At 45.6% G+C, this 12366-nt stretch overlaps 1 protein-coding gene across 1 annotated transcript; it reads right to left on the reverse strand.

Moving 5' to 3' along the window:
* Positions 1-942: 942 nt before the first annotated feature.
* On the reverse strand, positions 943-11880 carry ITM2A (integral membrane protein 2A). The gene is made up of 6 exons (XM_084269278.1): positions 11747-11880; positions 7785-7916; positions 7357-7545; positions 5459-5569; positions 4415-4565; positions 943-2015 (listed from the first exon to the last, which is right to left on the reverse strand). The coding sequence occupies exons 1-6, from the start codon at positions 11828-11830 to the stop codon at positions 1927-1929; spliced, it is 756 nt and encodes a 251-aa protein (XP_084125404.1). The 5' UTR covers positions 11831-11880; the 3' UTR covers positions 943-1926.
* Between the last annotated feature and the right edge of the window lie 486 nt (positions 11881-12366).

A 12366-nucleotide genomic window follows, 5' to 3' on the forward strand; every position in this document is an offset into this window, starting at 1 on the left:
TAGCAAGTCTGAAGCTGAAACTTGTCAGTGCAGCTGCCTCCTCCAATAAAAGCACAGCTAACTCCCAGTGACAACTGGAGCTTTCCATCCCCTTCTATTTAGTGAGGTATACAGTGAAATACTCTCCTACACCTGACTTTTTGGAGGCAAGCAGACCAAAGCTCTAGTTTTGGGGCACACCCTCACCTTGGGAGAAGAGCTGTATTAGTTTAGACAAGGCAGAAGCCCTGATTGCCCAGGAGCTGGGCTCTACTCATTTCCTCTGCAGTTTCATTAACTGAAAGCTACTTCTATCCTCACATCTCCCTCTCCAGTTCTTAGTGCAGAAAGCCTGCTTACTGTTTTATTTCCAGCTGTATTACCCAAGTTACTTTCCAGGAGAGCCAGAAGGGTTCAATACACTTCAGCTCTCTGCAACCATCCACATAGAAGTCTCACAGCGCAGTGAAGCTTGCAGGTGAATGCTGAAAGGTGTTAGAAGCCAATCATTAACCCTCTCTCTTGGTGTATCATTTGATATTAAGAAGACTTCTCATCAACACTGCCATAAATACAGACAGCAGCACACCTTTCATCACCAGCATTCAAATGGATGGGTTACAGACACATCCTTCCTTCGCTACCCGACATGGGCCGTTCCCACCCGGGTGCCAGAGGTCTGCTCCACAGACTCAGCTTACAGCACTGAACATCACCGAGAATCGCCCACAGAGCAATCAAGTCTGAAGCAAGATGTCTCTTCCTCCCCATTCCCCAGCTTTGTTTTGCACCACACAGCATTTCCACATCAAGGGAAAGAGGAAATTCCACTTCACAAGCTGAAGGAGAGGTAAAAGTGAAGAGCGCTGCATGCTGCCCCCAGCCTGTAACCATCACTCCCCCCACGCAGGCCATACCCCAGGCACTCTGCTCAAGCACCATGAAGTCACACAAACACCAGAGTTTTAGAGAAACATTTATTATAGGGTTGCAGAATTTATGCCAATATAAAGTCCCTTAATAAAACTCTCAAGTTCAACTGCAGGTCACTAACTCTTCATTATCTTTATACTGCAGCTTTCAAAAAAACCCAGAAACAAAACCTGAACAATGCTCTGACTGCAGCAGTAACGCTACTTGCTCATAAAAAGTTGATCTAAAAAGTTTATATAAGCCAGAGTAGTTCTAAGTATACAACTACAGTCACATTCACGAGTGAGCTATACCAGAACAGATTCTTGAAATAGGAAGTTACAGGATAAACCAATTCATAACCAAAAATACTGACAAGCTTTAAGAGCAACTCTATCTGAATCTAATACCACAAAACCAAAGGTAGAAGAATTAAACGAAAGCTCAGGGAAGGTTCCAAATATACATACGAATTCAATACAGTAATTGCACAAAATGAAAGAGGGTAGTGTTAGAGAGGTTTGTGATCACTGAGGTTGGATTTTACATGCTTCACACATGGCAGTTAAAATAAACCTTTAATGATACTCATCAGAAGGATTTTTAGCCGGGATACGGAGTGCAGAGCTATCCTACAGAACTACACAAGATGTGCAAACCACAGATTATTAATAGTAATCATCCTGTGAAAGTTAAGGTGAATAGAATTGGTTCCAGCCACCTAACTGGTTAACAGTTTTTATATACTTTTTTTTCTGCCATTCCCAGAATATGCTAAATCAAACCACATTCAATGGATAAACTGGTATTTACCATCTAAAAAGTACTCAAATTTAAGTTTTACATGAGACAACTAAAAAGTTATACCAAGGATCAAAGAAAGTGAAATGGTGACTGTCTTCTGAAATACAAGCAATACACAGAAAATGCATAAGGCTTTTGATTATCACTGCACATTTTAGTTTAATAAGTCGAAGTCTAATGCTCAGACTTCTCAATCAAGGTGTGAACTAGTCACCTCCCATCCACCACCTTTCACTGCTGACAGATCTTTGTTTCAACAACAAAAGAGTTTTCAAAGTGTCTGATTGAATGACAGTTCTCCACTGAGCGTTTCTGCAGACCTGGGGATGAGAGAAGATGAGAGCTTAAGTAGAGCAGAGCTATAACCCAGCAGCAAGTATTCACAGGTTTTGTATCATTACCAACAGCAGCAAGAGACAATCGTTCAGCACACAGTGTTCCTACAGCCATTAATTGGCACCAGAGCACAACATCAGGTTCTTCTCCCTCAGAAAGCTTCCCTCATTTTCAGAATGGTAACAACAGGGGTCCACAAACCACGCAGGGTCAAAGCAAGCAGATGCTTTTTTGTAGTATCCCACCTCAATTTTAGTGACAGAAGAGACAACACTGAACAGATCACTCGCAGCAAAGTTTCACCACAAGTAAGAGGCAAAGCAAAGCAGCCTGAAGATACAGGGTAAGAGCTGACAAACCCTGAAAGGGTACACAGGAAAATAAACAACCCTTAACTCTAATCTGCACTTCCCCACACCCAGCATGTACTAAGACAGAGTGTGCTGCTGCAGAGTGGCCTTCACCTTGAGGGGAGCTCTGTGAGGATTTGCCACTCAGCTGATGATCTTACTCAAGTTTTTGCTAACACTCTTAAAGTGATTTTCTCTATTTTGGGCCATGCCAACATTGGATGGGACCCAGGCAGTTTACCTGTATGAACTGTGATTCTTTCCTAGGAAAGAGGTATGTAGTAATCCTGCCATCAAAGGCAAACTGCTCAATTAAAGCACTTCAATATACCACAATTAGAGAAGGAAGATTTATAGCCAGTTTAATAGGCAGAGAATCCTTCAGAACAAGCAAAAGACACTCTCTGTTCAAGTCTAGAAGCACTACTGCTTAAACCAAACTGAGGAGGGCACTGCTTTAGTTTCTAAGCACTTAAAACATAGGCAGCCCTTCAATTCAGCTCAATCTAAATGCCAATGGCTAACAGTCAGGACAACCTGCCCTGTTTCTCAAACACCTTCAGCTGCAACTCCAGGGAACTGCTGCAGAACCTGAGGTCACTTTAACTGGTGAACTTTACAAAGCCTGGAGGCCGATGCAGCACCAGCTAAACAAGATGACTTCTCCACAGGATTTTAACAACTCCAAACTAATTATTTACATGTGCAGGGCTTGTACACACTAAAAGAAAGGTGCGCTAGAGATTTCATCTGGAGGGCAAGACAAGCCTTGTCACTGAACAATTTTTTCCTCAGCAGCAGTCTTCCATTCAACTTAGATTTCCCACCCCCCTCCACTGCAAGGGCAAACAAGGTTAGTTACAGAGCAGACACCGTACCAAGCAGTATTACTCATTTACTAGAATCCCTTTGTTCAAGTATTCCGTAGAAGTCTTACACTGTGCAGCAAAGATGTCAACAGTGTGCCACAGCAAGAGGATTTAAGGAACTGTCATAAGAGCTCTTTGCAGTACTGTCTATAGACCATAATCTTTCAGTCACAGCAGCACTCAGTTTAGTCTTCTTCACTGGAGTATCTTCACAGTATCTAACAGACATACGCCTCTATCCCACAAAAGCGACATCTCGTGTTTCCTCATGTGCCCTACCCTGTTAGCTGCTCAGGACCAGCGTTACACTCCCTCACACAAAGCCTTCCATCCAGTAACTAGAGGATGCAGTCTCAGCAGCCATGGCTCCTGATGCTGCAAGCTGTAACTGGACCGAGGAAAGTCTTGCCCAAGAGCTTGGCAGGAAAACCAGAGCAGAGTGTTTTGACAACCCAAACATTTGCATTCTGAAGGGCTGTAACTGACAGAGGATTAGCTCACTAAGTGTTCGCTGCTCTCACTGAGCTACCAAATGCTTTGAGAACTGCAGCAGACTGAAATTTATAGCTTGAGATTTCTGTACCCCCAGGTTCCTTCCAGCACATCATACCACTAGCACTGCAAATTCAGGCACTTTCACAGAATAGCAGGAAGGTGGCATGAAGAGACAGGCAATAGAGAAACAGAACTCAGAAGTTCCTATGAAATGTTCTTCCTCTTTTAGAGAGTAAGTCTGGGATAGCTGGAGCTAGCTGTTCAGTTATTTTTTCTTCAGAGCAAGCAAACTATTAGATAATGCTTTTACTTGGTGCTCCTATAACCCAGTTTTATATAGGACAGTGACAAACTAAGCTGCCTCACATTATCAGATGGATTACATAAATTTTGAGACCAAACTAACTTACAGCCTGAACCAAAAGATGGAACAGATATAGGCTTCGGTTCAAATTTGGCTCTGGCATGTAACCTCTAATTTCATAACTGAAACTGTGTCTCACCATGTTTGAACGAAACTCGTGACATACATGAAAATAGAGGGAAAATACCCATCAGCTCTAAGGCCAGTCTCAGCTCGTGTTGAGCACTCAGATATCCCAAAATTCCAAAGGTTTAAGTTGCCCCACTCAGACAACAGATGTATTTTTTTTACTGAAGGGAACTTACCCGTTATCTGGTCTCTGCGCTGAAGCCTGAACGTCTCTTTTCCAACACAGAGCTGGTAGATGAAGATACCCAAATCAGACACATTATCTATCTCCTCTGTAACCACCATCTCTTCACGGACTAGGTAGGTCTGAGGCAAGTAAGAGCCAGTCTAAAAGAAGGAAAAAACCCAAACCCTTGAGATACAGTATTCTGTTACCAGTGGACAAACATCACTACACTTCACTCTTTGCTTTGGAAGGGCTTCAAACACTAGATTTCAGCTTTTCTTCTTTTCAATACTAAGATATGCTAGTCTTCAACAGGTGCATACCAGAGAAAATAAAACCGACAAGGGCCATTTCAAACAGTTGCAGTTACATCCAAATAAACCACACTTAGCATTGCTTCACATGAAGTGAACATAAGTAAAACCTGTTTGAGTTCCTGTAAATTGCTAACTTTCTGTTGCATAAAGAGGAGAAAAAGCACTAGGTGCAGAAGAGTCAATGACTCTTCAAAAAAAGTACATTTGACACTCAATAGCTCAGAATTGTATTTAATTTGGAAGTAGCAGTAAGCGTATCAGCTTGACCAATAAATTGCTTTGGAAAAATACCAGTTTTAGTCACTGAAGTGTCAAAATGTTTGCAGTGAGCTCATGACTACAGCACCAGTAGAACAGAAGAACAAGTTAGCATTGTTCTTTTCATTAAAACTCTCACAGGGCAAGCGAGCTTTCCGGTAGTCACTTTCAGGTTTAGGCTTTCAATGATATTTGGAGCTTTATCAAATTCCTTTATAATAGCTAAATTTAACCTTATTTGCTGGTTGCTTTCAGCTTTCATAAAGCTAGGTATTAATAAGAGCATTAAGCATGAATCTACTCAACGTAATATACACTGACAGCTGGCCTTAACTTCAGTACAGCGACTGAGCCAGGGGGATTATGTACTTTGATGGCAAGAGGACTGTTCTAGCAAGAGACTAGTTCAGGAGCAACACCCAGCACTCTTATCAAAAGCCATCTTGTCAGCATAACCAAGCAGTGAAGTTTCCACGTACCGCCAGCTTTGCGAAGAGATCCATCAGATTTCTTGGTGGCATCACTATGGATGTGTTCAGTGGGATCACGTAGCAGTTACCCAGTTGCAAGTCAAGATACGCCGTCAAAAGCTGTTTTGAAAACATGTTTAACCAAATTAAGCATGGCCTTTGGTTATTTGAACACAGTTCTGTAAGGACTAGGAAGGAAGCTCAAGAAGCTGGAGATCATTCACAGCTAATACTAAAGCAATGCATCCAGGAACTGTCTAGTGTAAGAACATAGCTAACACATTAGTTATAGCTGTGGATAACTTTTGTAGACAAGTGAGAGCCAACTATAAAAGCTGTTTCTATCATAATTTTAAATAGTTTCTATTATTGCAGAGAAAGTATTTGGGAGCATGCTCTTGTAACTGAGGAAGTCCAACTAAACACAGTGCAAACGAAAGGCATCCAGTGCTGATGAGCAATGGTTCCCTGTAAACACTTCCTCAGAAAGAAGTACTCATCACTAGAAAGTCACATCAGCATTACCACCAAGTGCAAGAACTGCAGAGACTGAACTTTTCAACACATCTACTCCTTTTATCACAACTTGCCACAGCATTTAGCCAGAATCATCTGAAGTTCTTAAGTTGCCTGAATCCCTTAAGTTATAGCCAAGATTCTGTCAAGACACCAGAGATAAAGGCTGCAAAGACTGTGAACGCAGGCAGCACAGCCTGGCTGTGTGGCATTCCAGGATACTGGTAAAGACAGCCCAAACAGAGGTCGGTTCTAGTGCCTTTATCATCATTGTATCTGTATTAATTTACAAGTAACCTATGAGAGCTTTCATAGCTGACAAAGGGTAACTATTAATACCAGCAACACAACTTCTTTATTAATGGGGAAATTAAAAGCATCCTCTCATCTTTGCTTTAGACAAACTACATGCAACACAGCATTTTCAAGTTCCAGCCTCCTGCATTGATTTTCCACCTCACTTACCCAAGGCCCACGCTTGTTTGGAATTCTACATTTTGCTGTAACAGTGCGTGGCAGAACCTCAGACTAGATCCTCAGTTTCCCCATTTCTTACCTCAGAGTTACAATGTCCTCCTACCCTCATTTATATAGCATTCTTAACCAAATAGCAAGTGTCACTTCCAGGCATCCTACAGGCAACAGTATTTAAAGCTGCATAGCACAGAGAAGCATTCTTCTGAGAAAGGATCCAGTCAAGGTCACTCCTGGTACGAACTCCTCTACCATTCTTGTAACACTTTACCAGTGCAGAAGTCGTCTACTCTGAAGATAAGAGTCAGATTTCCTGTATTCAAACCCATCCCCAAAGAGAGAAGCTTGCATCGACAGTAAGTTTTGACGGTCTCAAGACTGAAAACGCTGAAGCTGTTATGATCACCACCTGCTTTGCAGCTGCCCTGCTTGAGGTCCTGGAGCGAGTCCAGAGAAGGGCAACCAGGCTGGGGAAGGGGCTGGAGGACAAATCCTCTGAGGAGCAGCTGATGGAGCTGGGGGTGTTCAGCCTGGAGAAGGCTGAGGGGAGACCTTATCCCCACCTACACTGACCTGACAGGAGGGTGCAGAGAGGTGGGCGATGGTCTCTTCAGCCAGGGGACAGGAGATGGGACAAGAGGAAATGGCCTCAAACTGCCCCAGGGCAGGGTCAGATTAGAAAAAAAAAAATTTACTGAAAGAGTTGTGGGGATGTGGAAGAGGCTGCCCAGGGAGGGGGTTGAGTCACCTTCCCTGGATGCATTTAAGAAAAGGGTAGATGAGGTACTTAGGAATATGGTTTAGCTTAGGACGGGAACAGTTGGACGTGATGATCTTAAAGGTCTTTTCCAACCATGTGATTCCATGCCAGGTAAGCAGTAAGGCCAGCCATTCCTCAGCCTTTCATCTCTACTCACCCTGTCAAAGTCATGAACGATGGCTGCGGGATCGCTGTCCGAGAACTTGGGGACGGGCACGTCGATGATGGCGATGTTGTCATCCTCTCGGATGTCAGCTTCCTCCGCAATAGGGAGGAAATACGGTTCTACTGCACGATCACGATTTTCATTTTCAAAGTAACACATCTCACCACGGTACACCTTATGCTGAAAGGAAGCACAAGGTGAATCATTTTTACAGCAAGTGTTCCTTAAAAACTGTATTTCTCACACTTATGCTATGATGAAGCACAGGTCTGTCACACCAGCAGGTTTTGTAAGGGACAGAGCACACTTCACATTCCAGTTATTGAAGGTTTTCTATTAGAAGGGAAGTTAATTTACAGTCAACAGGGGTTTTTTTATTTATTCGGGGATGCCTAAAGAAAAGAGAATTTTTACATTACCTTAGGCATGAAGTACTTGTAGATGCAGGCTCCACCAACAACAACTCCTGCCAAGATGAATGCTAGACCCAGCAGAGTCAACAGACATCTTCCAGATGAGTTTTCACCTCCATGTGTAGCGATTTCTGGATCCTTTAAAGAGGGATGAGAACTTTGAAAGTGCAGCCATCCTGAATTTAAAGTAAGCTGTTATCTACTGCTCCCCTTTGTTCTAAGTATGCAGTGAGAATTGTTAAGTCAAGCACTGTATCATCAGAAAAACACTTACATTAAATGCTCCTGCATCATATTAAGATCAGTTTCAAACAGCACTGAATTTTCTTATTTAGAGGATACTTCATAGATAAGCCTCAAATAGTTTCTGGATAAAGGTTTAAGAAATTTAGATAACTAACAGAAGACACAGTGCTGCAGCCACAACATAGCACAAGGAAAGCACGATTTGTAGAGCAAGGTCATTTTAAGGTACACAATGTTTTCGGGCCTCTTCCCAACAGCCAATTTCTTATCCTCCTCTTGCTATCACACAGAATAAGACAGCACTACTTCTCTTCACAAAGCTGGACTAACAGAAAAGCTGAGATGCAACCTTGTCTATTGGCTGGGGAATAAACTCATATTATGCACAAGTGAAATTCACCACTAAAGAGTGGTGAATCAGCTTCACAGCTACTTCAAATTATGCCAAATAAAACAAGTTCACAAGGCACATCCTATCCTGCAGCTCCAAAATACACTTTCTTCCACCCAAGTCTGAGGAAAACTTTCTTTCTAGAAGCCTGAAACTTGAGTTCAGCCACTTGCTTCCCTGCCCTCAAGTATTCCCACAAACAGAGGACAACTGCATCCAGAGGCAACAGCTATCACCATCACATAACACCCTGAGGAGAGGTATAATATGCGGTGTCTGTGTGGCAAATTTAACACTCAAGAGTTCTTTCAGCGCCTTTCTAAGCCTCAGGTGAAGCACTCGCAGGAAACAAGTTGAGAGAACAGGAAAAGCACTGTCAAATAGAGACATTCTACTAGGGCAAGCACACACTTAGTTTGGGTCTTTAGAAAACCACAAAAAACCAAACAAATCCCAACGAAAACAAACCCTAAATGTTTACATAACCTATACAGTTGGTTAAGTACGGCCCTTGAATGATTCCTGACTCCAGGACTTATCTGCTCACTCTCAAGACCTTCTCTTTGTACTAGTCAGGAAGAAAAGTCGGATTTCTCAGCAAAAGATCTTTCCTTGAGTTGCTCCTAGAGTCAGCAGCTAGTCAGCACAGCAGCTTCCACAGCCTTTTTTTGGTTAATCTGGGTGCCACTATTCGCAGTTCTGCAGCACACAGTATGTTTAAGTGATCTGTGATCACAACAAGCCCCAGTATTATTACAAAGTCTGCACATATTTCCACGCTCAGCAAGATATAGCGGCATAAAAGTCAAACACATCAGCTATGCAAGTACTGAAACAAAAAACAAGCTGTTTTGTGAAAGTCAATACTCCTACATTCCACTCCTGCATCCTCCAAACAGAAAAATGTTGGTTCAGCAAGACATAAGCCACTACAATTGGCTAGTTAAGCATTTGTGGGAAAAAACCCCACACAACCCAACAAAAAAAAGCCAACCCACCCAACCCAAACCTAGTTTCAAAGCCAGAATTATGCCACATTTATGTGGCATTATGTGAAAGCCATCTTTCCAAGCTAACTAGCTCTTAAGATCAAGACTAATTCTGCTTTCTTCATATTCTGCCACCTGCATCTACACTATTCAGCAACTTACCCATCTAGCCTATCATTACTTGAACACAATAGTCTGCAGCAGGTTTTGGTACCCCAGCCATCCCAGCGCTTGGATGCTGCAAACATGTCATTAGCTACACTTGCACTACATCCATTTCAAACAAAGCAAAGGTGTTTATCATATTAAGCAGCAAGTAGGCAGCCTGAATCTGAGAAGAAAGAGTTGACAGAGCTGGTAAGAGAACACCATACCAAGACTTTGCTCCAGCAGACTTCTCTGCTCAAAGATAATAAAAGTCTCAAGAAACCTGCAAAGAAAATATGCTTCTTAGCTGTGCAGCAACAAGCAAAGCAAGCTTAGCAGTAAGAGAGGTGAAGAAAAGTCACTTAACATCTGCAGCTAGCTCAAGACACACTGTTGACACAGCTCCAAAGAATCTGCAGGGAGAGTATTCTGCAAGCTCAAGTGTTCTGTGCACATACTCTAGGAGACTTTTATTGTGCTGTTTCAGCCAATATTAGCCATTAAGCTTGTTTGCTCTGCACAAATATTCCAGCAAAAGGAGACATTAACAAGCACTAGAACAAGTTTGTCTTGGAGTAAAATTGTGAACTTGATGTTTACATGCAACTAAGCCCTGAAGTCCAATTGAAGTGTTGTTAAAATCTCACGTCCACATGCACAGACCTTGAGAATACTGTGGCATGTAAGAAAACAGCATGAGCAGGTCCTAAATCGAGATGAGTGGCTATCACAAAAAGAAAGGGTGTAGGTGTATATTAGAACTATTACATGCAGAACTTGCACACTAAAGGGCCAGTAAAATATACGTATGATGAGTTGGCTCAGGAGTAAACTGAAAAGTTTGTCCTACAAGAAACTAGCCAGACTAATGACACTTTCAAAGTTTAAATTAGCCCTGCACCTACACCGTTTTCCTACTTCACCCCCCTGCCTTGAGCTAGTAATTCAGTGCTACTGTAATAACTGCACACACGTACAGCTCCTACAGCTGACTGAGCAATAACACCAGGCTGCAGCCTCCCTTTAAAAGGGGAAGGGCTATTTCAGGAAAGGCAGAAGGCAGCAATCTGCTTTCCTGATTACAGCTTACAGGGGAAGGAAAGACACTAGAGTCCAAGTCCACAGGTTTTGGGGGTGTTGTTTTTAAGCCTTCTTACTCCCTGATTACAAATGAACTCATCCCGTGTTCCTCCTCTAGATCTACTGATTTACCTAGACGCTGATCTTCTTCATCCGACTAAAAAAACGTCAGCAGCCAAGCGAGACACCTTCAAAATAAAGTCTCCCACAAACATGGAAAGTTCAATTCAAGTCAGTGACACGGCAGCTCGTTAGGAAGGAAAAGCCAACCACAGAGCACTTGCCCGGGTTTCTATTTAAAACCCTTTATGGCAGGTTTCTTAATTTGAGCTAGACATACCAGAAGCCCAGGCACCTCACCACAGCGCCGCTCTCCAACTCGCTGCAGGGTGCCGGAGCGGCAGCGAGAGCAGATCCAGCCCTAACCCACTTTGGTCGGAAGACGCAGATCAGCTCTTTCCCGAGGGAAAGAACCGAGCTGCCCCCGGGGACCCTGCGCCTTTCCCCGGGCCGCCGGCGGCGCCCGGACGGAGCCAAGCCCCGGAGCTCGCCAGAGAGCAGGATTCACCCGCCTGCGAGCCGCCGAGGTTTAAAGCCCCGTCAAGAGACGCGGCCCTGGCACAGGCCCAGCTGCGACATAAACAGCCGGGCCTGCCCGCTGCGTGCGGGCCGGGAGCTGCCCCGGTGTGTGTCACGCCAGCCCCGCACCGCCCGGGGCCTCCCGAGCGGCGGAAAATGGCTGCGGCGGGGGAACCGCAAACCGCCGCGGCGAGCGCGGGCCCTCCCAGACCCGCAGCGCCCGGCGGGCGCCTGGCAGCCCCTCGCGGCTGCAGCCCTGAGGGAAGCCCCGGCCCCCCCTATACCCCACCCGGAGCAGACCGCAGAGCGGCCCACCCGCTCCAGAAAGCTGCTCCAGCGCCGGGGAGCCAAAGAGAGCGGCGGAGGGAACCTCCAGGCGCGCCAGAGGCTCAGCGGGCTGCCGGCTACCTTTCCCCGGCCGCCGCGAGAAGATGGCGGCGGCTCCCACCTCCTCCACCTCCCCCGCCTCCCACACACCTCTGCCCCGCTCCTCCCGCCACGACCCAGCAGCAAGAAGACCCCCACTCCCCACACACCTTATCGGCCACCAACGCCTCGGCCGCCTCCTTCTTCGGCTCGTCCTTCTGGGCGAAGGGGGAATTAAAAGCGATCTTCACCATGGCGCCGCTACTACGCACCACCGCTCCCCGCTGAAGAGCCTCCGGGCGGCGGGGCGGGGCGGGACAAAATGGCTCCGCCCCACGTGGGACGGGCGGCCGACAAGCGCCGCCTCACGGGAAGTAGCGGGAGGAGAGGCGTGTCGCCTGCAGGCCGGGCGCCTTACACTGAGGCTCGCCGCGCCGCGCCTGGGGAACCGCAAACCCGAGCGCGGTTCCCGGCCCTGGGGAGCGGGGAGTCCCTCCGCAGCCCTACGAACCTACTTCCCCTCAGAAAGTGGCGATGAATTAGGAATGGAATGACGCTCAGGCGCCGGTTCAGCAGGCCGGCACGTGTCATAATCTCCTTGAGGGTGACCAAAACTTCCTCCCCTCTTCGTGTTTGTGTGCGGGATGGCACCCTGTCCTCCGTGCCCAGGCTCCCTGAGCAATGCCACCTGCCTTCAATGCCAGGGCTGAGCCTGCCATGGCAGCCCCTCACACAGACCTGGTCAGAGTGGCCATCATTCCTATAGAGCTTTCTAGAAACACCACGACTC

Source organism: Gallinula chloropus (genome assembly GCF_964237585.1).
Source record: "Gallinula chloropus genome assembly, chromosome: 11".
Classification (NCBI taxonomy): Eukaryota; Metazoa; Chordata; class Aves; order Gruiformes; family Rallidae; genus Gallinula; species Gallinula chloropus.